This window comes from Littorina saxatilis, linkage group LG5 (assembly GCF_037325665.1).
Source record: "Littorina saxatilis isolate snail1 linkage group LG5, US_GU_Lsax_2.0, whole genome shotgun sequence".
Classification (NCBI taxonomy): domain Eukaryota; kingdom Metazoa; phylum Mollusca; class Gastropoda; order Littorinimorpha; family Littorinidae; genus Littorina; species Littorina saxatilis.
Window position 1 is genome coordinate 35144718 of NC_090249.1, and position 27345 is coordinate 35172062.

General features: G+C 43.7%; 1 protein-coding gene across 1 annotated transcript; it reads left to right on the forward strand.

Annotated features, from left to right (window-relative positions):
* The first annotated feature begins 13 nt into the window (after positions 1–13).
* Positions 14–26849, forward strand: LOC138966969 (histone deacetylase 3-like). Its single transcript, XM_070339381.1, has 14 exons — positions 14–171; positions 1403–1485; positions 5828–5970; positions 7249–7330; positions 8571–8627; positions 8971–9026; positions 9460–9593; positions 10140–10220; positions 10514–10587; positions 22670–22734; positions 23881–24029; positions 24456–24535; positions 24958–25115; positions 25835–26849. The coding sequence occupies exons 1-14, from the start codon at positions 114–116 to the stop codon at positions 25908–25910; spliced, it is 1296 nt and encodes a 431-aa protein (XP_070195482.1). The 5' UTR covers positions 14–113; the 3' UTR covers positions 25911–26849.
* Positions 26850–27345: the final 496 nt, after the last annotated feature.

Consider the following 27345-nt stretch of genomic DNA (forward strand, 5'->3'; position numbering starts at 1 on the left):
GTGAAACCAAATTTTGAGGACTTCATTTCCGGTAGCAGAAACTGAAGAAAATTTCGTTCTGAATGCAAACAATGCAGTTGTAAGATTTCTACGCGAGAAAGAATAGCAGCAACATGTCTGCGAAATCAGTGGTTTACTTTTACGATCAAGATGTTGGAAACTTTCATTATGGCAAGTATTTCTGCACGTACAAAGATTAGATTACTCAAAGCTGAAAAAAATCCTTTGTCAGTTTGGCCTATCCAAACACATCAAAACAAACAGCGGAGACATTTTTATTTCAAGAAAACTGTCTGGAGCACATTTGCTGCTTTTGAATTTGTTTGTTTCATTGTTTGTGTTCGTCTGTTTTTCTGCAAATCTTATACTTGTTTCAGACACTGACTAAAAGTACTTATAAATTATTTTGTAAGAAGTTCAGAGGATGTGTATGTGCCTGTGTGTGTTGTACTAGAATAACGTATGCGTACATGGAATGACATTGCGGGTTACCTGAACATTGACAATGACGAAAGAAAGATTGTGTGTGAGTGTGTGCGCGCGCGTGTGTGTGTGTGTGTGTGTGTGTGTGCGTGTGTGTGTGCGTGCGTGTGTGGGTGTGTGTGACCATGTTTGAATTTATTCGGATTTAGTTCTCTTTCCTTGTTTGTATTATGATTGTGTAAGTGTAAAGCGCTCTGGGCTCGTCACCACGAGGTTTACGCGCTATATAAGTAATCGTTATTATTATTATTAAGTTAAAAAAAAAAATCGTTTAAAAAAAAGCCTCATTCGCTTGTGCCTTCACTGCAAGCCACTGATTCGACTGAACATTTTGTCAAGATAAGTGTTGTATAATTAGTGTACTGTGCACTTAAAAGACAGCTGGGTTGATTATCTGTGAACGTAACATTTTGTTTCTATAGTATAAATCATTTTTTTAAATGTCAATAATTAAATGTTCAAACATACCGTCTTTCTTGTTTTTTGATTTAGAACTTATAGTATAATTTAAAGTTATTATTTTTGGGGAACTTGATAATGAATTTCAAATTAAATAATATGAAAAATAAAATTTTATTTTACCTACCTATCCATTGAACGAACTTGACATACAAAATTACAAGGGGTTTGGAATCACCCACTATTGCATACTGGCACAATATTTGGTAATTCAGATCAAATATCCAGAGAGAAAGCAGCAACTTTACAAGCCTTAATTATGGATGTTTTAAGAAACTTGCACCGTCCAAAATCAGTTTTGTGGAAGTAAGTTAGTAACTGGAGTAGCACTGTGTGAAAATACTGGAATCAAAACTGGCAACCAGTTAGGCTATAGATCATGTAATAGATGTTGGGAAGTACTGGTTTGGCTAGCTAGCACCATATGTACATGTAGGAATAATGATATTATTTGTTTCAGGCCCTGGACATCCGATGAAGCCTCACAGGATTGCACTGACCCATAGCCTGGTTCTACATTATGGACTTCACAAGAAAATGAAGGTCAAACTTTGAGTTCGAGACTCAATCAATGCTTAAAAAGTTGTTTGTTTGCTTGCTGTTTGTAATTGGAATGATATCTAGAGATAGTTATTCAACTTGAGTTTGTGTTCTTTTTTTCTTCTGTGTGTGTGTGTGTGTGTGTGTGTGTGTGTGTGTGTGTGTGTGTGTGTGTGTGTGTGTGTGTGTGTTAATTACTATTACAACTAAAACTGAGCACAAACAAATATTTCTTCTAATGTGACGGTATCTTTGAGTTTTTTGTCCTTCAATCAGGGGTGGGACTTTTCCGCGAATCCGCGGATTTCCGCAGACACAACTTACGAATTCCGCTGGAATAATCTATTTTTCCGCGTCCCATTTCATCACAGTATCTATAACTTGTTCACTGTATGATATGGAGAGAAGTGAAAATGGAACAGAACACTTGAGGCTTGAGATATACTGTTCCTCTTCTTTCCGGTTGCTTTCTGGGAGAAAGGAACGGCTGCCGCTTTCGGGCGGTCCAGCTCCTCGGCCGGGGTAGTTGTCTCGTCACCTTTCCGGTGGAGGGGCTTCTGTCTATTCCGTCCCGTTGTCTTGGACGTCATTTGGCTGTTTCTGACTCGCTGTCAGTCAGGGTATCAGCTAATACGATGTTCCGGTACGCGCGCTTCCGGTTTTCCGGTTATTCCGTGTACTTTTTTCTGCCTCTGGTGGATGTGACTTCGGCATTTTCTTTCGCTCGGCCACTCTGACTTCAGTTGGTGGCTAGAGAAGAGACATCTTTTGGGGTTTTCCGTAGCAGTGTGAGCGGAGATCAGGTGCTTGATCCTCGCTTCTCTGCCCTTCGGGGTTACGGGTGCCCGCCCTCAGGCGGCGAACAGTTGTTTCAGCCACGGGCTGCTGCTTCTGTCGCACTTCCGGCTGGCCGGAGAGGTGGTTCTCTTACCGGCGTCTTAGTTACGTCAGGGTTTTAGAACAACGATTGACCTTTGTGGTCATTATTGTCTGTCGCTGGGTCCGACTCTGCCTGTCTCGGCGATCAGACTTGTTCTGGTGTTTCGTCCTAACTTAAGCTGTTCTTGAGTTGTCCTCGGAGGTTACATTCAGTTTTCTGAGGGGGCGTTGTCTTTGGCAACGTAGGTCGGAGGAGTCATCCTTTGTGGCTTACCTTCTCTCTCAGTTTTGGCCAGTCCTCTCCTTCTGGAAGGGGGGAGCTGGCTAATGTTCCTATTTTCTTTCGTTTACCTGCGTACGGCGGGTACTTCGGAATTATGGCTGTCCTACGGACATTATGGCTTTTAGTCTTGACCGGTGCGATTGTCTCCTGCATTTCGCAGGTAGCTATGGCATTTCCGGCGCCTGTGTCGGCAGATTTCTAGGCTTTCTGCATCCTCTTTCTGAGGTGAGTCAGTACGACTTCCGTTCGGTCGGGTTTCTTGCTACAGTCACCCTTCTATCACAGGCTACTATGTTTATGGTGTTGGCCCGTTGGCTCAGTGTTTGTCCCTCAGTCTTTCAGACGTGGACAGGCTTTTTCGGGCCTTTCGCTCAAACCCAGGAGGGCTCTTGATTTGATCTGGGATATAATTTCCAGTCTTTTCCTGAGACCCCTTGTCTCGGGAGTCTTTTGGCTGGTCGGCTTCACGCTTTGTCTGGTATGCTTACCAGTCGTGTTTTCGGCTTTGGGTTCTTGATTCGGTTTCAATTACCTACAAGCGGACTGAACTGCGAGCTCTATGGCTTGGGGGCCATTTTTTGTCATGGTTACTGGTCACTCTAGGCTTTTGCCCTCTGTGACTCCCGCACTTTCGGGTGCTTATGCTTGTTGCAAGTATCGGCTTCCTCGTACTATCCCTTTCTGCTTTGGCACGAACGGGTAGAGGATTTCGGGTTACCATCTCTTTTGAGAGCAGCAGGTCTGCCGTTTACGGCACCCTTCTTTAGCATGCGTTAGGGGTGACGATGTCAAAAGATCGCAGTCAGGGTTTTTCCTGTTGTTTTCTTGCGTCACTTCCTAAGCGTACCTTGATCGTTTCTTGGTTAGTTGTACTCTAACACAGAGTAGCAGACAGTGTGCTAAGGGGGGGGGGGGGGGGGGGTGAGCGTTTCTTCACGTTCTTGGAACTTTCGGAACGCTTATGCTCTTTTTGAGTTTGTTTACCATCGGGTCGGACTCTGGTACTTTGTACTCAGGTCTTTCTCTTTCTTTTTGCGCGGAGTTTGGTCGCTCTTCTCTGGAGCTGACCTATATCGCTCAGTTGTTGTCGGGCTTTGGCATAGCCTTCCAACAAGAAAGGGGGGGGGGTCAGATTGTCTTCCCCTCCTCTTGGCTCGGGTTCATGTAATCCAGGGCTCTTCTTCCTCCCTGGGCCGCCTTCTTTACTGTCCCGGGAGGAAGGGTTGGGCACAGCTTTCTGAAGGTGTCTCTAGCAAGTTTGGTCTAAGCGACATCCTGGCTGTCTTTCAGGATTTTCTCTGGCCCCTTTCTGGCTTGTTGGCAGGGGGCCAGTTCCTGGTAAGGGGGTTAGAGGGAGTTAGAATTTTTCTTTCCCACTGGGCCCTTCATGCCTTTTTGGGCAGCGGGCCAGTTTCTGGCAGGGTTTCTAATGGGAGTTGAATTTTTTCTTTCCCACCGCCTTGTTGATGTTATCTGCAATATGTGATTGGGAGTAAGAATATGTAATTTAATATAAAATTTCTAAAGTAAATTTTCATTTGATTAATATACTTACCCCAATCACATAGTGTAGGCCCGCCCGCCTGCCCCGCTTATGGTTTGAGTTTTCTTCAAGTCGTATGAGTTGCCACGTGTGTGGTAGGAAGTGACGTGGTATCCGCTAGAGGGGAGGTAACTCCCGGGATACCCTCTCGTTACCATGGCTACGTTTGCCTTTTTGGTGATGGGTTTGCTTCCCCTTGTTGTGTTAGATGGGTAAGCGTTTTCAGTACCTAGCATCTCAGACGTAGTCAAATGCAATATGTGATTGGGGTAAGTATATTAATCAAATGAAAATTTACTTTAGAAATTTTATATTTAAGTCTCAGAATGCACCAGATTGCACAGATTTTAATGTACCATTTAAACAAAAATCGGGGGAGCATGCCCCCAAACCCCCTAGAAATACGGGATTTCCTCTTTTTTCATCACAAGAGAGTCCCACCCCTGTTCAATGAGCTGCTGACTGCTTTGTGTTTAGCTTTCAGCTTAGCATACTACATGTACTTTGAAACAGAATTTGTCAAGTAAAAAATCGAAATGCTTAAGCAAGCAATGACATGCAGGCCCACCCCTGATTGAAGGACAAAAAACTCAAAGATACCGTCACATTAGAATTACGATTTGGGCGTAATTTACTACGATTTTTATTCCAAACTACGCCACTACGCTTTCCGTGATGGAAATACGATTTTTAAGAAACCGAAAGTTTGATTTTTCGCATGAGACAAAGTATTGGAGAGTCTGCTCCTTCTGAAATCAAGATCAGAAACCTTCGGCACCAGGCAGTACAGCCAAGCAGAACTTGGCAGATTTAAGTCATGCTATTACAAGTCTTTGAAAAAGCCCTCTACCTCCAAATAAACTCTATGCTCATTCAGCAAACTCTTGATTACACTAATGGTGGAGCGCTGGTTATGTGCGAGGCTGATTTTTTTAGATGTGTGACCACATGACATATTTTGCTTTCGTCATCCTAGATTGTTTCAATCAGTGTAGTTTCCCAGTGCTGTGTTCTAGGGTCGTTTTGATTGACTTCACAATTTGAGAAAATCAATTACATTTTATTTTTGCGAAGCAACTGAATATGAACAGAAAGTGTGCAGAAGAATGTTTGTGTCCTGCAAGACTTTATGAACAACTATTTCTCTGTTGGGAGAAAAATGAGGATGTCTACAGGCAAGGTAGTGTCATATTCTTTATTTTGGGTTCTCCTTTTGGTTTAAACAATGTTTTATTAAATCAAACATGGTACAACAATACAACGATAAACAATAGGGACACGAACTCAAGCGAACGCTTATATTACGCGCCCTTTTAGTCACACCCAACGATGGCCGTTACTTTTGGCAACGAAAAACTACCACCAGATTACTCTTTTTGGCTGGGCTCATTACTACTCCTTGTAATTTTTGGGGTAGGTAGGTCTGAGGCAGCAGTTCCCGGGATGTTTGTTGTGTGTCCTGGTAGTGGTACTGGTACTGGTTTCTGCTTCTTACACTGACCCTCTTATCAGCCGTCAGTATGGCCATGCATGGGTCAGAAACAATGTTGTCCACACTGAAAATTTGCACTGCAGATGCTTTTTAATGGGCACATATATTCCTTATTTGTTGATTATGTTCGGAATGTTTTTCCCCACAGGTGTACAAACCGTACAGAGCAACATTCCATGACATGTGTCGGTTTCATTCAGACGAGTACATCGACTTCTTGCGGCGGGTCACACCATTGAATGTCCAGAACTACACAAAGTCACTCACTCACTACAATGTGGGAGAAGACTGGTGAGAGACAGCTTAAATGTTTCTGTAAGGAATGAAATTGAACTGTAACTCACTAACTGTATGGTGGGCTACTCTTCTGGTAGTTTACAAGAGAATGATAGCCTAGGAGTCTACAATATTAATGTCCATATTAGTAGTTTTTGGCTCACATAAGTGTAGCCTATGCGATGCTAACTTTTGTCTGTCTGTGCGTGCGTGCGTATGTATGTATGTCTGTGGTAGAAACTTTAACATTTGACTGAACACCGAAATACTAATTTTACCTGGTTATTATTCAAGCAACAGCTTCAAAGTATTGAAGCAATGATCAACATTTTGTCGGCACGTATGTAGTTAAAGTGTGTATCCAAAGAAAACGGGTGGTGGGGGGTTTTGGGGGGGTAAAAACAGCTGACTGGTTTGTGTCGTGTGTGGTATGTAGACCAGGTCAGGGGTCAAGGTTGTACTACGTTGCAAGCCCCTGGAGCAAATTTTTGATTAGTGCTTTTGTGAACAAGAAACAATTGACAAGTGGCTCTATCCCATCTCCCCCCCTTTCCCCGTCGCGATATAACCTTCGTGGTTGAAAACGACGTTAAACACCAAATAAAGAAAGACAGGGGTCAAGGTTAGGTCAGATCGCGTGAAGGATTGTGGTATAGATACAGTTATCACCGAGCTGCAGTTCGCCGATTCGGAGAAGACGATTTCACATTGTTCGGTTTCGTAGCTCCAGAAAAATAGATAAAGAAGATACCAAAGGAGATTTCCTACAGGTTAATCTGCACAGCGTGTTTCCAGTGTCTGCGCGAGGAAGCGCTGTCGAAAGCGCAGTGTCGATCTGGCCATCTGGCAGTCGTGTCCCCGTAAGTAGGCTACAGACAGACAGATCTAGATCTAGTGTCTCGCACTCTTGCACTGTGTCACCTATGCTTACTGTGTGTTTGTATGTGTGACGGAGTGATTGAGTTTGTGTTACTGTTTGTCGATTTCTTACGTGAGCCTTGAAGGCTTCGCCTCTTGTTATTATTATTTATTAAGTATTATAATATTAGCGTTTTCTGAAACTGAAAGATTTTGCGGCCTTGAAAAGTTGATCATCAGATAGTAGGGAAGGACGAGGAAACAGAGAATCAGATTTTATTACAGGTTTTAGACTGTGTTATGTTGTAGCACTACTGTTCACAGTATTTTTCAGATATGTGGGGTAAGTCAGCAGAATTGTTTTTTGATTTTTTTACTGTTCTAACCTTTAGATGCTATTTTTTCTTCTTCAAGTGTTTGCTTTTATTTTTCCAGTCCTGTATTTGATGGGATGTTCGACTTCTGCTCTTTGTACACTGGAGCTTCGTTAGAAGGAGCTGTCAAACTGAACAATGAAGTGAGTACTGTATCATGACTTATGTGTTTGTGAATGTGACTTATGATTCTGTCTTTCGCTCATGTGTGCTTGCTGCTTCAAACCCACATGCACTTACGTAAGACTTATTGACTATGAGTCCTTTTGCATATTGGTTAACAAAGGCCATTGTAAAAAAAAAATTCAGATTGTATATTGATTTATTTTATAAAGCTGTCCAGTATTGATATCGATATTTGTTATTGTTATACATAAGCTAGTTGTACCTACAGGCTATCTATATGTTCACAATCACATTATCTGAATTTTTAACCATATGCATGTACCTTTATACAATAAATTCATATCTCTGTTTCAATGGCATTGAAATCTCCATACCTTTTTTTATTTAGTCAAGTTTTGACTAAATATTTTAACATCGAGGGGGAATCGAAACGAGGGTCGTGGTGTATGTGCGTATGTGTGTGTGTGCGTGCGTGTGTGTGTGTGTGTGTGTGTGTGTAGAGCGATTCAGACTAAACTACTGGACCGATCTTTATGAAATTTGACATGAGAGTTCCTGGGTATGAAATCCCGGAACGTTTTTTTCATTTTTTTGATAAATGTCTTTGATGACGTCATATCCGGCTTTTCGTGAAAGTTGAGGCGGCACTGTCACGCCCTCATTTTTCAACCAAATTGGTTGAAATTTTGGTCAAGTACTCTTCGACGAAGCCCGGGGTTCGGTATTGCATTTCAGCTTGGTGGCTTAAAAATTAATTAATGACTTTGGTCATTAAAAATCTGAAAATTGTAAAAAAAAATAAAAATTTATAAAACGATCCAAATTTACGTTTATCTTATTCTCCATCATTTGCTGATTCCAAAAACATATAAATATGTTATATTCGGATTAAAAACAAGCTCTGAAAATTAAATATATAAAAATTATTATCAAATTTTTTTTTTCGAAATCAATTTAAAAACACTTTCATCTTATTCCTTGTCGGTTCCTGATTCCAAAAATATATAGATATGATATGTTTGGATTAAAAACACGCTCAGAAAGTTAAAACGAAGAGAGGTACAGAAAAGCGTGCTATGCAGCATAGCGTAACCACTACCCCGCTCTTCTTGTCAATTTCACTGCCTATGCCGTGAGCGGTGGACCACGAGTATACGGTCTTGCTGCGTTGCATTGCGTTCAGTTTCATTCTGTGAGTTCGACAGCTACTTGACTAAATATTGTATTTTCGCCTTACGCGACTTGTTTTATTTTCAGCACTGTGACATTGCTGTCAACTGGTCCGGAGGGCTACACCATGCCAAAAAGTTTGAGGTGATCTCTCCCTTCCATTTTTCTTGTGTAATCTAAAGTTATGATATTGTTTTTCTTCTCCTTATATGTTGATGTATGAAAGACTGGAGGCGTTAATTTATCCTCCTGTGTGCATTGCAATTTGCAATACCTGTTATCCATTCCAAACAGTTTGTCTCTGCTCTGCTGAAGAGATAATTTAATTTAATTTATTGTTAAAGTACACATGTAATGTATGTGCAATCCTATAGCTTTCTATATTTTCAATGCAGAACAGACAGAGCAAAGCAGCTCCTATGCTTGTTTTGATGTATTTTTCTGTTAAAGTGACAAGAATAATGTTCAATTTCTTTCACTCTTTTAGGCCTCTGGATTTTGCTACGTGAATGACATCGTGATTGCCATCTTGGAACTTCTAAAGTATGTATGCTACAGTTCTTTTTGTTTCCGTCTCAATTTGTTTTTGAGCGTGCTGTAGGTGCTTGTCTTTCTCTGCCTGTCTTTTTTTCTTACTGTCTCTGTCTTTCTTAGTCTCCGTCTCTCTTAGTCTCTGTCTCGCTCGCTCACTCTCTCTTTCTCTCTCTCTTCTCTCTCTCTCTCTCTCTCTCTCTCTCTCTCTCTCTCTCTCTCTCTCTCTCTCTCTCTCTCTCTCTCTCTCTCTCTCTCTCTCTCTCTCTCTCTCTCTCTCTCTCTCTCTCTCTCTCTCTCTCTCTCTCTCTCTCTCACCATCCTTCTCATTTACCTTTCAAAGTTTCATGTGTCAGAGTCAATTGTCAATTTGAGTGGACAATAAAATTATAGTTATTATGATGTAAATCAGCTGTAATTCACCGGATGTGTTCTGTGTGTGCAGGTACCACCCACGTGTTCTGTACATTGACATCGATATTCACCATGGTGACGGCGTTCAGGAAGCATTCTACCTCACTGACCGAGTCATGACCGTCTCTTTTCACAAATACGGCAACCTCTTCTTCCCTGGAACGGGTATGTTTCTTTCTTGCTGTCTAACAAACAACCAAAAAGTTGTACTACCTGTAAACTTTAACAGCGTTAGGAGAGAAAACGAGGGAAACATTTAAGATTTCATTCCTTCTTCAGTATAGTGAAACCTCCCTTTAGGATCTCAAAAAATCTGAGAATGTCAGATCTTCAAAAGGAGGTAAATAGAAAAAGGTTCTGAACGAAAAATACAAACAAAACTTGACAAAATGTAAAAAGAAAGATCTTAAGAGTGGGAAAGTCTGAAATCAGGGGGTCTTAAAAGAGAGATTGCATTGAAAATGATAACATATCAAGAAAGTGCAAGGGAGAGTTGGTGGTGGGATAAATAAAAATGAAAAACATAAAAGGTGGTATAGTAAGAAAGCTTAGGGGTGTTGCCAAGTAAATTGGGATCCAAGTTTTTCTCGGATATTGCTGCAATGATGAAATAACCGGAGCCTATTTTGGTAGCTTTGTTCATGTGGAATAAATGTCCAGCATATTTTGCTGTTCATGTCTTTAGGGATATTTGCTGTGTTCTCTTTGCAGGGGACATGTATGAAATAGGAGCAGACAGCGGCAGGCACTACTCTGTCAATGTTCCGCTCAAGGAAGGCATTGATGATGAATGTGAGTTTTGTCATTTGGGACTATTATTTGTAGTGTGAAGAAGAAATTCTGTGTGTGTGTGTGTGTGTGCAGCTTTTTCCTTCTAGCTTACAAGATCGTTTTGCTTTGACCAAACAAGTGACAATGACAGTGAATGCCTTGTGAACAGTGTACATTTGTGTTCTTTGAATGACTTCATTTCTTTTTCTAGCTGAGGGGAGTGCTACGTGCTGTTTCTAGTTTATGTAGTTTATGTAGTTGAGCACTCAGGTCCCCATCACTAGTTCGCCCTGTGTTCGTGTTGATTGTTTCAGCATACATGAGTGTCTTCAAGCCTGTCATTTCAAGTGTCATTGAGTTCTACAGGCCCACCTGTGTTGTTTTGCAGGTATGTACAGCTGCTTAAGTCTGCTAGTCTCCCACTCTTGTAACAAGGGTCTTGGCCTTTTTTGCCTTGAAACTGATTTTAGAATGATCATCAGTTTTACTTTCTTTTATTCTAAGCTTATTGGGGAATAATGTCACGTATGCATGTGTGTTGGTTGTTTTTAAGGGCTTACCTGAAAAGTATCATTCAACTTTCATTTTGCAAGTGTATACATTTACCGTACTTTTCGGACTATGAGGCGCTGCCGTGTATAGGGCGCACCCCCTACTTTTAAAAATGAAACTGAAAAAATCCTAGAATAAGGTGACGCCATGGATAAGGCGATGGTGTCGTGCATAAGGCAACGGCATGAAAGAAAATAAAAGAAAGAAAAAAAATGATCAAACATGGCGACCGCTCAAAATCTGTTTACACCATTTGCGAACCATGGATTCATTCAGGCCTAGTTCGAAAGCTGCCTTTCGGTTGCTCTCCAGTCGTATCGCAAGATCGATGGCATTAATCTTGAAGGCAGCGTCGTATGAAGCTCTCTTCGTTTTCGGCATTTTGACAGTGGCAAAGTCGAAGTGCAAGTTGAAGTGTCAAGAGACCGACTGTCGACTGTCGTGTTTCAACGCAACTATTGTTCAGGTAATTTTTTCGGCGATCAACATTGCTTGAATTGTGTTCACTTAAATGGTTGTTAGTTGCTCATTGATTTCAAGTTCACAGTGCTCGTGAAACCTATTTTATCCGAGAATAAGGCGACGTCGTGTATAACTATAAGGCGACCCCACGATTTTAAGTGAAAAAAAAAATGAAAAAAGTATCGCCTTATAGTCCGAAAAGTACGGTAGGTGTTACATATGAGTTGTTCTTCAGTACTGGTGACAGAAAGGGGGAAAAGTGGTCAAAATTCAAATCTGTAGTTTTGTTTTTGAAATACAGCTTTTCATAAAGCAGAATTAAATTACATATTCTTTACCCAATTCTCATAAATGCATTGACTTCAATCTCACATGCTAGATGTCGAAAAACTACTCAAATTACCTGCCCTTGCAAGGGTGGTAACCAAGCTAAAAACAGACGCCATAGCCGTTGCTATGACCTGTCCCACCTGGTTACCCATAACCCACCACGCACCGCGTGAGCGCCGGCATCCGGAATAATCATTCGAGACTTTCGACTACTCACGGTCGGAGGTGTTTGGATTTCTACTCTCGCGGCCTTCTCTTACCGGCCTGTCTTTTGGACTAGCTGGTTCTTGGGGGCCTTACCTGTTCGCCATTCTTTTGGTGAGATCTGCCCTTTTTGACTCACATGCGAAGCAAAAGTGAGTCTATGTACTCACCCGAGTCGTCCGTCCGTCCGGAAAACTTTAACGTTGGATATTTCTTGGACACTATTCAGTCTATCAGTACCAAATTTGGCAAGATGGTGTATGATGACAAGGCCCCAAAAAACATACATAGCATCTTGACTTTGCTTCAAGGTCAAGGTCGCAGGGGCCAAAAATGTTGTCTAAAAAAACAGCTATTTTTCACATTTTTCACATTTTCTCTGAAGTTTTTGAGATTGAATACCTCACCTATATATGATATATAGGGCAAAGTAAGCCCCATCTTTTGATACCAGTTTGGTTTACCTTGCTTCAAGGTCACAGGAGCTCTTCAAAGTTGGATTGTATACATATTTTGAAGTGACCTTGACCCTGAACTATGGAAGATAACTGTTTCAAACTTAAAAATTATGTGGGGCACATGTTATGCTTTCATCATGAGACACATTTGGTCACATATGATCAAGGTCAAGGTCACTTTGACCCTTATGAAATGTGACCAAAATAAGGTAGTGAACCACTAAAAGTGACCATATCTCATGGTAGAAAGAGCCAATAAGCACCATTGTACTTCCTATGTCTTGAATTAACAGCTTTGTGTTGCATGACCACATGTATTTTGGTAGGAAAAATGTGTAAAGCAGTTCTTAGTGTATGATGTCATTGCTAGGTTTAGCTGAAGGTCAAGGTCATGTAAAGGTCAAGCATGTGAGTCGTATGGGCTTTGCCCTTCTTGTTATTGAATTGAATTGTTGTTATTAGCTGCTTGTTTACAGCCGATTCAGAAATTTACTTTTCTGGTGGGCTACGGTTTTTCGGCCATTTAGCTTTTCCAAGATGGCCGATAGCAAGCAGTAACTTAGTGCGAGGCAGGATGGGAATAAGGCTTCTCGTCCTATTTAGAAACCTCCGTGTGGGTCGACGACCCTTCGAGTAGTACTCCTTTTGTAGTAGCTATTCAGGTGGATAAGGTTTCGTTTTCTCTCCCCAGCCCGCATCTTCTCTTAAGGAGAACCAGTCGGTGTCTTCCACGTTCGGTGGGCTTAGCGATGAAATATGTGTTTTTATTTCTCAGCAGTTTCAGGCACTAGCGGCGGTTCCCGCTCTCCCGCCCACTGTGGCGGACACTTCCTTGCTGGCTGGAGGGGGCCCTTTGGCCTAGGCGACGGCTGCCGGCGTACTCCTTAGCAGCCCTTCTACTTCAGCTTCGCGCCGTGGTCTGGTGCAAATGGCCAGTTCGGTTCAGCCCTTTCTGCCTCTGGTGGCACTGGGTTGTTCACGAGCACCCTCTCCTTTCAGGAGGGGGGGCCTGCTCCCTACCTGCCTCTGACCACTCATTACTACCTTCGGTACTTTTCAGTGGTTACGCAGCCTCCCTGGAGAGGGGGATCGGGGGGGCTTGCTGCTTCGCACCGTGGTCTGGTGCAAATGGCCAGTTCGGTTCAGCCCTTTCTGTCTCTGGTAGTACTGGGTTGTTCACGAGCACTCTCTCCTTTTGGAGGGGGGTCGGCTTCCCTCCTGCCTCTGTCCTCTTACCTCGCTTCGAGCGCAGCTTTGTTGGACATGCAGCCCCCTTTTCAAGGGGGAGTGGGGGGGGGGGGGGGGGGGGCACGGTAAGTGTGCTCTTACGGTTTCGCGTGGTGAGGATCAGTTTGCTGACAGACCCACGTCCCTCTCTTTAGGGGAGGGGTTTACAACCTGAGCACAGCCAGTCTGCGGGCTCCCGCCTGCCTGGCATTTCTTTCGCTCATTCACAGCTGGGGTGGGATGTACGACCTTTCCAGGCTACGTTACATACCTCTCCTCTGCCACATTTGGGGCAGGGGGCTGTGTCAGCTGCCCACTCTTTTTCAACCCTCCGGGCTGGACAGGCTGGGGGGGGCTGTTAGACTGCCGTCGCAGTCTCGAGCGTTACCGCCTTACCAGTGGTAATCGTCCTCAGCCAGCAACCTTCCCCCCCCCCCCCCCTCAGGGAGGGAGGGGTGGGGGCTACAGGACGTCAGCAGGTGGACGGGTGGGGGTTGGCCTTTTAAGGTTGCGTCTCTCCCCCCTTCAGGGGTTACTGCGGTGACGAGCCACCCCCCTCCCCATCTGGGGCGTGGTGTGGCTCAAGCCAGTCAGCACAGCTGGGGTGGGATGTACGGCCTTTCCAGGCTACGTTACATACTCCTCCTCTGCCCCAAATGGGGCTGTGTTAGCTGCCCGCACTCGTCGTGGGTGGCTCAAACTGGTCAGACCGGTTTTGGCGGCTGGGGCCAGTCTCTCGCACAGCGGTCGGGGAACAATGAGCTTGGCTCTGCTTTGTTCTCGGCAGGGTGCTGTGCCGGCTGCCTACTCCTCTACCCCCTTGGGGTAGGTGAGCGGTGGCGGTGGCAGGCGGAGACAGAACATGCTCTTATCTCCCATTCTTTGTGTTCTGACACAATGGATTGTGGGAACTCGGACTACAGTATGCAGACCTGTTTACCAGAACGATTTGGGCGTATTTTGTACGCCAAATTATTATCGGTACACAAATACGCGACACACGCACAAAATACGCCTAAGAAAAAGTCTAGAATACGTTTTCCGGTGTTGGTGTGCTGATTACGGGATGGTACAACTGATACCGGTTTCGGTCGAAGGGAGATAACCATGACAGCGAATCTTCAGCTGTGGAAACCTTGTTCAGTTGTTGGCACGTGCGATCGTCTGGACAATCGTGGCAAAATGAACCGGAAAAATGTGCCAGTTTCGGATGACTGTACCAAATCTAAACAGCAGAAGCAGCAGATTTTCTTGGAGAAATATAAGAAAGAGCCAGGAATTGTGGAGTCTACTATGGGAAAAAGTCATGCAAGTATTGTAAATCAGATTTCTCCGTCGCCCATGCTGGGAAATATGACATCGAACGACACTGCAGTTCCAAAACTCACCCGGACAAGGTTGCTGCAAAGAAATCCGCTGAAAGCTGCCAAGGAATTATGAAGTTCATTCCCCCAAAGCAAATCCTGCCAGAAGAAAAGGCTGTAGTTCGTGCTGAAGCAATGTTTTCTGAGATGATTGTAAAAATGAACTTGCCACTGTCAACCGCAGATGTTATTTCACGAACTTCATCTTTTCATTATCAATCTGTTTGGAAGACACTGGTTATAATGCTGTAAACTGACAGGTAAATAAAATTGTTTTATCCCTGTTGTATTGGAAGGAGTTAAATTCTGAAGGTGTTCACAAGACATGCTATTCTTACACAAACACGTTTGCACCCATGCGTACATTTTCCCTAGCCCACATGGCTTTGCTTGCAAAGTACACCAACTTTTTGAAAAATACACTCAACTTTTTGGGAAAGTACTCTTGCCTCGGGTTTAGGGTAAACAGGTCTGAGTATGGCCTTGCCAGTGGTCATTGTCCTCAGCCAGCATCCGTCACCCCCCCCCACGGGGCGGGTGAGCGGTGGGGCTACAGGACGTCAGCAGGTGGACGAGTGGGGTTCGGCCGTTTACGGTTGTGTCTCTCATTCAGTCTTTCCCCCCTCCAGGGGTTACTGCCGTGACGAACCACCCCCCTCGGGGCGCGGCGTGGCTCAAACCAGGCAGACTGGTTCTCAGCACGGGGACGCTTCTCTCGCACAGCGGGTGGGGTACGGCTGGCCGGGCTTGGCTTGGTCTCGTACCCCCACTCACCCTCCTTCTCGGAGGGCGCTGTGCCAACTACCAACCCCTCTCCCTCCTCGGGTCAGGTGGGCTGTTTGGGTTGGCAGGCAGAGACAGATCACGCTTTTCACTCTCACTCTTGGCGGTGTTATCAGCAGGAGTTTTAGTGCACTGCCTCCCCCGTCTCCCCTCTTTTGTGTTTTGACACAACTGCTGGTGGGGATTCGGACTCCTCGGTGGAGGAGGGAGAGTGTGTAGCGCTGCCTACTGGTTGTAGGCTTGCTATGCAAAAAGCGGCTGCTGTGGCAGCTTACTTTTTCCCGAATGGGTTGGCGGATTCAGAGCAGGGTGTCTCTCTCCCTCCCTTTTCCGCGGATGACTTTGGGTCTACGCGGGCTTACTCGCAATCGTTTCGATTTGCCGAGTCTCCGGTGATTGCCTACCACATGTCGCAGCTCTTGGCTTGACCCGCACCTCATGGTAGTGGTCTTCAGCCTACACCTTTCCCGCTGCTTCATGCGCATGGTCCTGCTCCTCCTGCTAGCCGGTGGCTGGCTTCTGGGTTTCAGGCTGCTTCGTTCTCACTTTTAGTGCGGAAGAAGATAGGTTGGAATGTCAAGTCTCAGGATCTGATCCAGACATTTTCGTTGCCAAGGGCTGGTTTTCCTGCGCCGCCGGAACTAGTCTCTTGGCTTCATGAATAGAGACCACAGGGAACGTGGGGTTTCGTGTTGTTACTCCTCCCTCTCCTCTCTGGAGGAGGTGGGACGACATGGTCTAGAGTTATCTGCTTTCGAGCCATCTTAACCTCCCTGGACTTGTTTCGGTTTAGGGAGGATGCCTCGGATAGGGCCGTAGCCATGCTGCTGGCAGCTCTGGCTAGGGTCATCACCGAGCAGATGAGTTCGTCAGTGATGTTCTATGCCCACACTGTCTTCACCAGGTGTGATCTCCTTCTTTTATAAGGGGTTTGATTTCACACCAGTTACAGGAAGCAAGTGACAGGCTTTTTTCGGGGTTTTGTTAAAACCTACTCAGAGGCCTCGGTCTTGCCCTTCTTTCATAGACAAATAGCAGCGCATTGATGCGCTCCCGGTCACAAAGTGGGTGTTTCATTCAGTGACTCCTCCCTCTCCTCTCTGGAGGAGGTGGGACGGCATGGTCTGGAGTTATCAGCTTTGGCTGAGATTTTCCTCTGTGCTCTCACACAAGCCTTCCTTATGCGTTCTGCAGACAGGAAGTGGCTCCGTTTCTACTGGGGTCACCGGGTTGTTTTTCAGTTCAGGGCTCTGCCCTTCAGGCTGTCGCTGGCTATGAGTTGTTACCATGGTGGGCATTCAGTCGGTGTTCTGATCAGACGGAGAGCTATTCGTCTCTGGACGAACTCGGTGACTGGTTGATCTTTTTGCACTTTCAGATGGCGTTGAACCAGGCTCTTTGCCTGGCGTTCTCAGTAAACCAGGCAAAATCCGAGCTGTCCCCATCCCAGGTTTTTTACCCGGGCATGCCGTTCGACACTGTCTCGTGGAAGTTTCGTCCTTCACAGGAGAGAATAGAGAGGTTTTAGGCTCTTATCTCTGCCAGGCTGGCACGAGAAGCAGACCTCTGCGAGGTCCTTAGCCTTGATCCTCGGTCAGTCGGAATCGATGGCTATGCTGGCCCTCTAGTCTTTCCTGAAGTCTCTTTGGGACTCGGCCTCACAGGTCTGGGACAAGAGGGTCCTCCTCCAGGGTGGATTCCTCCACACGAGTAGGTGGCTGGAATCCAATTGGGTCGCTCAGGGCCCTAGCTTTGTTCCCCCCCCCGGATTTAGACCGCTTCATGGATGCGTCTCTGTCCGGATGGGAGCCTACATTGGCAATCACAGTCTTGGGGCTGTGGATGTGGACTCAACTCCTTGGGCATCTCAATTGCCTGGAGATAGGAGCAGTAGCTCTCAGTCTACTAGCCTTTCTCTTTGGCTATATACAGGCATGTCTGGTTGTATACGGACAATACTTCTGTTGCTTCCATGTGGACTAGCAGGGAGGAGCAAGTTCTCGCTCCCTGTCAAACAGAGTTTACGGGGTTCTGATTTGGTTCCTTTCACACTAAATCAATATCTCAGGGGAATATCTCCCCGGCCGGCTCTATATCTGGCCGACTCGCTCAGCAGGACCTCTCAGGGCTTGCACCTGGGTTGGGCCATCTGCATACAGGGCTGGAGGTGTGCTGTTTGTGTTACAGATCGTGGGTTTTGACTCTGGTCTCGGTGCATGAAGCACATAGGTCCTCCACTTTCTCTGTGTATGCCCCTCATTGGCCTCCCTGGCCAATTGGTGTATAGAGCGGGGGTGCAACTCCTTAGCGCCCCTTTCTCAATCCAGGTGGTTAATCACCTCTGTTTCTTTTTGGCTCTGGGCAGCTTGGCCTCTTCTTGGAGGTTCCGGCGTCTCGGCTATCTCAGCTACTTTGAAACAAATAGGCATCTCTTCTGATGTTCATGGCGCTTTTGCGGGCATGATCAAAGGACTTTGTTTTAAGAGGTTTAGAGGCGTCCCCTTGTATAACGCGTAGGACTTTGTTCTTCTTAATCTGGGCCTCAGCCCCGAAGGGCAGTGAGACCCATGCGTTATTGGGGTTTTACCGGAGGATGTAGCCTTTGAACATATAGTTCTGTTTTTTCAAGGCTTTTCGGCCAGATTTCCTGGATTCAAAAACCTGGTCAATCTCCTTTGGTGTTTATTTCCCTCCTCTCGAGAGGATTCTTGCTCCGGGCGATTTGGATTTTCTAACTGTCTGGTTAGAGTTTTTAAATCCTTTTTAGCTTGAGCTCAGTCAATTGGAACTAAGAGCCAAAAGCTCATGTTCTTATCTCTTTACACTATAGGTGAAAGAGGCTTCTCTTAATTGACGCTCACAGGAGGGTTGCTACTTTCATAGGACAGTCTATGAGTGGTGGCCTATTGAACACAAAAGGGGGGGGGGGGCGTTCAGTCCTCCCTCTGTTCCTTTACAGGTGTTCAGTAGTCCAGAGCCTGGGGTTCTTCTCTTTCTGGTGGTGTTCCTGTCGCCTATGCGAAGTTTTGCCAACAGCTCTTTGTAGGTCTGATGACATGTTCATCAATTTTTTACCTCCTGGACATCTCCTGCTCTTGACTTGACGAGGCCTTTTCTTTTCCCTCGTTAGTTTCTGCAGGACAGGTTCTTTCTGGGACATAATTAAGTCCCTCCTCCTTTAGGAGCAATCTGCATTTATGAGAATTGGGTAAAGAATATGTAATTTAATCGAACATTTCAATAATAAATTTTCATTTGATTAATATACTTACCCAATTCTCATAGTTAATACCCTCCCATCCATCCCCGCTACTTAATTTCCTACGGGATTTTGAGAAGTCTCGCATGATTATTCCGGATGCCGGCGCTCACGCGGTGCGCGGTGGGTTATGGGTAACCAGGTGGGACAGGTCATAGCAACGGCTATGGCATCTGTTTTTAGCTTGGTTACCACCCTTGCAAGGGCAGGTGATTTGAGTAGTTTTTCGACATCTAGCATGTGAGATTGAAGTCAATGCATTTATGTGAATTGGGTAAGTATATTATTATTAATCAAATGAAAATTTATTATTGAAATTTTCGAATACTGTAGTATCTGATGTTCATAAGAAAAAATCACTGGTTCACATGGTTTTTACATACATGTAATCTAACTTTTAAAGCTGGTTCTTGTGTGTCTGTGTGTGTGTTTGTATGATGACGATAGGACCGGAAATGGCTGCACGTACTGAGACAGGAATTGCAGAGAATGTTCTTTGCCACTCGAGTCGTGTCATAGGGTACTTTTGGAATAGCAAATTTGAAAGGATTCTTTAAAAAACGGCGGAAAACATTATTTACCCTGTGAGCTATCGAGGATCCTCCCCGTCTGGGCTGTCGAAACATGGTCCTGTTAAAAGACGTTTTCAAATGGTTAACTGGGAGATACACTCGAAGCACATTTAGCGAAGTTATGTTGCCAAATCATCAAAGATCAACATTTCACTACACGGATCGATGCACACAGTCGAAATAGATGTGACTTTCACACGACCGAAGACTACTTACTAGCAGACTAGCAGACGACAAGATTTAAATATTTAGATCAGTGAGAGCAATCCGTTGAAGAACAGTTACTCCGCTTATTCGTCTTCAGTTAAGCTTATTTCCCCTGCCATAAGTTTCCTTGCAGATCTGCAGTCGCGTAGTGAAATGAACTAGTCATCGGAAGATTCTTCTCAGTCAATGATCGAAGCACAGTAAGTTCTATGCTGACAAAAGTCACTTTAGGAAAACACGACCATTGACTTCATTTATGAGCCCAAAGGTAACAATATCGACAAGAATGTACGCATTTGACATTAATCCAACCCACCAGATCTGCCAAAGAGCCTTCATTCTTGAAAAACGATGATTTTAATCAGACAGGTATCGGAAACAACCTCTTGGTAACCTGCGTTTCTCCTTTCGAGGCGGCGTGACGGAGCCACATTTGTTTGTTTATGGCTGTTTATCGCGAAACAACACAGTTGAAATTTGTGTGTAAAATATCATAAATGTGTGGCGTGTAATCTCCGAATCAGTTTGTTATCTGCGTTTCGATGGTAATTCAGTCAGAGTGGAGTTACTTTGAATCGAAGGCGAGGGTAACCTGCGTTGCATGTGTGACGGCGTGAACAAATTTGATTGCAATATTTTATACAGGAAGTAAATTTCAATGATTCTGGCTCAGTCTTGTAGATCTGTTATGCAGTGTTTTGGTAGTGTATCTGCTTTTCCACTATGAAGCTCATTTGGAGTGATACATGTACGCTGATCGCAGTGGGGTACCCTATGTGTGACATCAGCCGTCTGCAGATTACGCCTCAGAACACTCTCGCATTTCACAAAGACAACAATAATTTGCAACATTTCAAGAACTGCATCAGTTTTATTAGATACTATTTAAACAAAAACAGCACAGACACGACTATTATCAACAACACAGAACAGGAGGTAAGTCGGCAAAGACACTCCTAGTGTGCGTTCCCGTTTTTGGTCGCCATTCTTGCTGGCATTTTCTTGATCTTGATCTTGATATGTTACGCCAACAGGTCCCAAGCTTGGGAATATACGTTGGCGGAGTTTGGGGAGAGCGCTTGGTGTTTTAGTCAGCGGTTGGCAGTTTTCCTCTGAATTCGTTGACCGTTGACGACTGGATCGTGTTGTCATCAAGGTTGTTCCAGTCAATAACTGTTCTTGTGAAAAAAGAATACTTGTACACTGGTGTTTTAGTACACTCCACAGTAAAGCACTGGCTGTTGTTTCTTGTGATATTTCTGACTGTGGCTGATGATGTAAAGTCTTTGTTCACTCGTTGTTTCACTTGTCTTTTTGATTTTTGTTGCTGGATGAATTTCTCAGGGGGTACTGCGGGGACCAGCCCTCTGACCACTTTGAACAGGAATGTGAGTCTCTGTTGTTTCCGGCGTTCCTGGAGTGGGGGAAGCTGTAGTCTGCTGAGCATCTCTGAGACACATCCTGGGTTTCGGTCCCTGTAGTTTTGGGTAATGAATCTGGCTGCTCGTTTCTGTACATTTTCCAGGCTGTCTATATCGCCTTGTTTGTACGGATCCCAGACGAGACAGCTGTACTCCAGGGTTGAGCGGATGAGGGACACATAGGCAGTACGTCTACAGCTTTGGGGGCAGGAACGGAGGTTTCTTCTAAGTAGGCCGAGGGTGGAATTTGCCTTTTTGACGATTTTGTTGATGTGTGTGGTCCAGCTGAGGTCATCAGTAAAGGTGACGCCTAAGTAGGGGTTGCTATTGACTTTCTGAAGAATGTGGTTGTCCAGGTTGTAGAAAAAGCTGGACTTGTTTTTGATGCTAAGGATGTAGCATTTTTTTGCGTTAAAGCGCATGCCCCAGGTGTTGGCCCATTCTTCCAGGGTTTTCAAGTCGGCTTGGAGTATGTGGTGGTCACTGTAGGAGTTGATGGTGCGGTACAGGAGGCAGTCATCTGCAAATAAGCGCACTTGTGACTTCACAGACGCTGGCAAGTCGTTGATGTGGCAGAGGAATAGGACCGGTCCGAGTACGGTACCCTGTGGTACGCCTGAATCTACAGGGACTTCAACTGACTCCTCTCCGTCGACTACCACTCTCATCAGTCTTTTCGTCAGGAAGTTTTGCAGCCAGCTGTGCAGGTTGCCTTTCACACCATAACTCTGTAATTTATACAGCAGGCTTGGGTGTGGCACAGTGTCGAAGGCTTTTGAAAAGTCCAGGATGGCTATGTCGGTCTGTTTACCGTTGTCATAGTTCCTGCAGAGGTCTTGAAGTGTGACGACGAGCTGTGTCTCACATGAGTAGCCTGATCGAAAGCCATGGTTGAGGTTGGTGAGGATTTTGTTCTTTTCTAAGTGCTTGAGGAGGTGTTTACAGATGATGTGCTCAAGGAGCTTACAGGGTACGGAGGTGAGGGAGACAGGGCGATAGTTTTCAGCAAGGTGTTTGTCGCCTTTCTTGTAGACGGGGGAGACATTTGCATTTGTCCAGTCAGACGGTAGGCAGCCTGAGTCGACAGACAGCTGAAAGATGGCAGTGAGTCCAGGGGCCAGTTCATTGGCGCACTCCTTGTAAATCTTAACATTTCCATATCTATTGAATGATTGTGGTATTTTCTTTGATTGTGGCGATCCTCCTATCTCTCTGGCATGTACTGGGTGCCTGTAACCAGTTTCTCCCCTAGACCAATAGGTCTGTGTGAGCTGACCCCCACTTGACCCCAGTAGCAAAGAACAACTCACATGCAATGCAATTTGAGAAAGGTTATAGTTTTACACTCTCAAAACAAAGTAGTGCTTCCATTCATTCCAAGTGTATTTATGGAAAGTTCATGTTTATTTTTTAATTTATGTTTCAGATTCTTTTCTCCACAACTGCTCAGTTTGCAACTTATTTTGAAAGATTTGATAGAATAGAATGCTCCTGAAAGACTGTGTAAGGTTGATGCCAAACGTAGTTGGTGTTATTTGTCTATTATTCTTTGTTATTTTGAAAGATTATGTGCATATATCAGCTTTGGTATTCTTGTTTATTGCCTGTTGTTTTGGTGCGTTTTTTCCTAGTGCGGGGCAGACTCACTTGGCGGCGACAGATTGGGTTGCTTCAACCTCAGCGTGACAGGGCATGGGTATGAATTGAAGCTTCTGTTCTTCTTTCTCTATGATTAAGAATTGAAGTTTCGTCTCAGATGCAGACCTCTTGCCCAGGCCAGGGTGACTAGGTCAGTGGATGTTCTGTTTTTTATATTTAGTCAAGTTTTGACTAAATATTTTAACATCGAGGGGGAATCGAGACGAGGGTCGTGGTGTATGTGCGTGTGTGTGTGTGTGTGTGTGTGTGTGTGTGTGTAGAGCGATTCAGACTAAACTACTGGACCGATCTTTATGAAATTTGACATGAGAGTCCCCGAACGTTTTTTTCATTTTTTTGATAAATGTCTTTGATGACGTCATATCCGGCTTTTCGTGAAAGTTGAGGCGGCACTGTCACGCCCTCATTTTTCAACCAAATTGGTTGAAATTTTGGTCAAGTAATCTTCGACGAAGCCCGGACTTCGGTATTGCATTTCAGCTTGGTGGCTTAAAAATTAATTAATGACTTTGGTCATTAAAAATCTGAAAATTGTAAAAAAAAAAATAAAAATTTATAAAACGATCCAAATTTACGTTTATCTTATTCTCCATCATTTGCTGATTCCAAAAACATAAATATGTTATATTCGGATTAAAAACAAGCTCTGAAAATTAAATATATAAAAATTATTATCAAAATTAAATTGTCCAAATCAATTTAAAAACACTTTCATCTTATTCCTTGTCGGTTCCTGATTCCAAAAACATATAGATATGATATGTTTGGATTAAAAACACGCTCAGAAAGTTAAAACAAAGAGAGGTACAGAAAAGCGTGCTATCCTTCTTAGCGCAACTACTACCCCGCTCTTCTTGTCAATTTCACTGCCTTTGCCATGAGCGGTGGAGTGACAATGCTACGAGTATACGGTCTTGCTGAAAAATGGCATTGCGTTCAGTTTCATTCTGTGAGTTCGACAGCTACTTGACTAAATATTGTATTTTCGCCTTACGCGACTTGTTTTCTTTGTTTATACACTTACTTCCAATTTACAAATGCACCGCTGGAGCTTTGAATCTCTATGTTTTTAAGACACAAATGAAAAGAACAGGGCCGAGTTGTAATGGCAGCTTGAGATTAGCAAAAAGGTGACTTACCCCTTGAAATGCCATTTGCCGTATCATTGAAACATTTCTTGCAGGGAGTGTGTACAAGTCGTCAAGGACTTTGGTTTGCCCATGTTGGTGCTGGGAGGTGGTGGCTACACAAAGAAAAACGTTGCCAGGTGCTGGACGTATGAAACCGCTGTCCTGCTAAATGAACAGATTAGCAACGAACTGCCCTACAATGGTATGTAGATCAGCTAAGGGGTGGGTGTGGGTGTAGGACATGTGAGCATGCATGATTTACAAGTGAGGATGTGCTTTTGTGTTAATCAACATGAGGAAAATTGTTTTCACGTTAATGCCTTATCATGCTTGTGTACATCATGCAGAGAAACAGGTGTTTTTTTCATGCTGTAGAACATTTTTTAGCTACCTTATTCCCAAAATAAAAGTAATAAACGTCAGCAACAGAGAACACAAACACTGTTTCACATAGGAATGCACATGTTTTTGATTTTTTTCTGTTATCTGTTATATTATATTAAATTAATGTTAAAAGTACTGCGTACAAACATGGTAAAGAATAATAATATTGTAACCTGCAGGCTGACATCAACCTGGAATTAGGTGTTACTTACATTACCCCTACCCATGTCTTTTCATCTTTCAGAGTACCTGGAGTATTTTGCCCCGGACTTCTCATTACATCCTGACATCAGTACAAAGCAAGAGAACCTCAACACAAAACAGGTGATAACTTTTGTTTTATTTTGTTTGAGATCAGATTCTTGCTCTTTTTGGGGGAATTACTCCTTTGTACCCCAGTTTGGTCTGAAAAGTCTGACAAGTTTTATTCATTGCGAAGCTGCATACCCTACCAAGCCCATTAGTGAACCACTGCCTGTCTAATTATTCAGAGATAAGAAATGTTGTCAATTTTGTTCGCCCTTTTTGGCCATTTTCCATTCTCAATCCTGTTTATTTTGTTGTTTTCTATCAAATTTCAGCGGATTGAATGCTCCATTAGCAAGTAAAAAAAACATTTGATAAGAGAAAAACATAATATACTGAGTGAGATGTAAAGTGTTGACACTTTTTTCCAGGAAACTCTTCTTCTTAGTTTTGCTTGCTGTCATCATTGTTGATGATTCATTTTATATTTTAATGTGCAGTACTTGGAGACCATTCGTATCGCTACCTACGAAAACCTGAAGAATCTGACCTTCGCACCCAGTGTTCAGATGCATGATGTGCCCCCAGATCTCTGCCTCGAAAATACAGAGGAAGGTGACCCTGACATCAGACCCACGGACGAAGAAATGGACAAAAGGTAAACTCTGTTTTCATATGAAGAAGTGGGGGAAAAAAAGAGGAAAAAAAAGTCAAATAACCAAAGGGACGTAAGCGCTCTATATGCATACGACATGTGTAATGGAGTAAGTACGGAACTTTTTTCCTGGCACCTGAGAGAATAACAAGCATTGAAATGAACAAGCGACTTTCATCCTCAAATTAGTTTTTTTTTTTAAAGAGAATTGTTTCATTTTTTATGTAGGGCCAGTTATGGTACAGAGTACTTTTGAAATACAGAAATGTGGATTCTGTTAGATTACCTGCTTGTGAATGTAAACAGTTTGTGGACAGTTATATTCTCACAGTTCAGAAAAAAGCAGGTGAAAGCTAGTTGAAAACAAAATGATGTGTAATATGTAGACTATGGTTTATTATTTTGCATTTGGTATTATTCTTCCAAAAATATCTGTCGTCTCAGGCATTCGTGTGCAAGTGTTCAGCAGTGGTAAGAAAAGAGATTGTTGGAGTCCAGAAAGCAAACAAAACCTGTTATGGTTCTGGTGGGATTCAAATCTAAAACCTACTTGTGATTAACGACTGTACCATCATGGTGGCCAGCAAGATCAGAACAGTAAAAACAAAACTTGAAGCACTGCTGGTTTGCTCTTGGTCTGTTTATTGTTGGCAAAACATTGTACCTATTGCACAATAACAACACTATCATTACACCTGTTGCACTTTTTGTTTTACTCACAGGGTGGAACCGGCCAATGAATTCTACGACGGAGACAAGGACAATGACAAAGAAAACGATGGCTACCTGGATGTTTGAAGTCTCTCCATGCTGCCACAGTATGTCAGGAACAAGGTGCCATCCTTCATCAGCTTTTGCCAGGGACATTCAGGGTTTCCGCAGCATCAGTACTGTCAAATTTATATGAAATGTGTTCTCTTTTTAGCATGTTTCTGCGGGACAGAACGGGATGTTTTAGTGTGTGCAGAGCTTTCTTGTCTGAATTCACACCAGATTCTGCTTGTCAGAAACTTGCTCGTCAGCCAGGCTTGTTTTTAGAGTACATGCATTGTCAAGTCTTGCCTCTGGTGACATTCTGAAATTGTCCATACTTCAAGTATCAATGTTGCTACGAGTGTTTGCAAGAGCTGCCTTGTTCTTAGCCAAGTTACTAATTAAAAAGTTTCTGTCATCTAGGTCTTGTGCTGGATCATCAATGTCTTTTTTGTTCAAACAACTCAGGGGGCCTTATCTTTTCAATAATTAGATGAGGAACTTTGTCACTCTGGATAAAATTGATAATTTAAAGGTTATTTGCATGCAACCCTTCACACAGCAAAATAGTGGTAAAGGCACTAGGTGTTGGTGTTTCATTCAAGCAGCACGAAGATTATCACGTTTGTTCAATTGCATGCTGCCTGAACAAACATTGTGTGAGTGGTGTGAGTCTAGTCGGGGAAACCAAGGCACACAAGTGAATTGGTAGTTTACTAGAGTTTGTAATGAAGTTTAACCCTTAGGCTGGTTGTCGCGACACATGTCGTGCTACTTTACGTATACTGTCACCTGGTTGTCACGACATATGTCGCGCAACTGGCTCAGTCTGTTTGGTCGGTTCCGATTACCTCCAATGGATGTGAAAACCTGTATGACCGTTTTTCTTTATTTTTCTCTCTGTTAATTCACCAGTGGCTATGTAACATGTGTTACAGAATTACACCAGTGTAAGGGTTAAATGCTCTTGTCCTTGGTGGGGGTAAGGGGTGGGGAGAAAGGGGGGGGGGGGGGGGGAGAAGGATTTGGATGGGACGAAGAGGAAAAGGGTGTGAATAGGAGATTGACTTTTTTTTAACCCACCCATACAGTACAAATGAGACAGCATTCACAGTGCACTTTCGGTAAAATGAATGTACATTGAGTTAGTTGTTTTTCTCTGAAATATGGCTCTTTCACTGCCATAAGCATGCCTTCAGTGTTGTTTGCAAGTTGTACAGAAAAGGTTAGTTGTTTGTTTTATCATTATCATTGTCTTAGTTTGTGAAATGGTTTTGTGCATTTTTATCGTTATGTTGTCTGTGACTGTGTCAGTGAAATAATTGTATGTATCGTTTTGTATGAGGTTTCAAATGTTGTGGTGTCGGTGAGTATTCATTCCTGAAATTTTCGACAGTCATGATCAATGAGACACAGTGTGCATGTCTGATTCAAGTCAAATACATGTATGATGTTTATTGTATCATCCAACAACCAAGGA

What these genes read in the sequence shown, in the direction of transcription:
- LOC138966969 (XM_070339381.1), top strand. Translation starts at nt 114, where the DNA reads ATGTCTGCGAAATCAGTGGTTTACTTTTACGATCAAGATGTTGGAAAC. An exon ending in TGTTGGAAACTTTCATTATG is followed by an intron (nt 172 to 1,402) that starts GCAAGTATTTCT and finishes TATTTGTTTCAG; the next exon opens with GCCCTGGACATCCGATGAAG. An exon ending in GCCATCTTGGAACTTCTAAA is followed by an intron (nt 9,027 to 9,459) that starts GTATGTATGCTA and finishes CTGTGTGTGCAG; the next exon opens with GTACCACCCACGTGTTCTGT.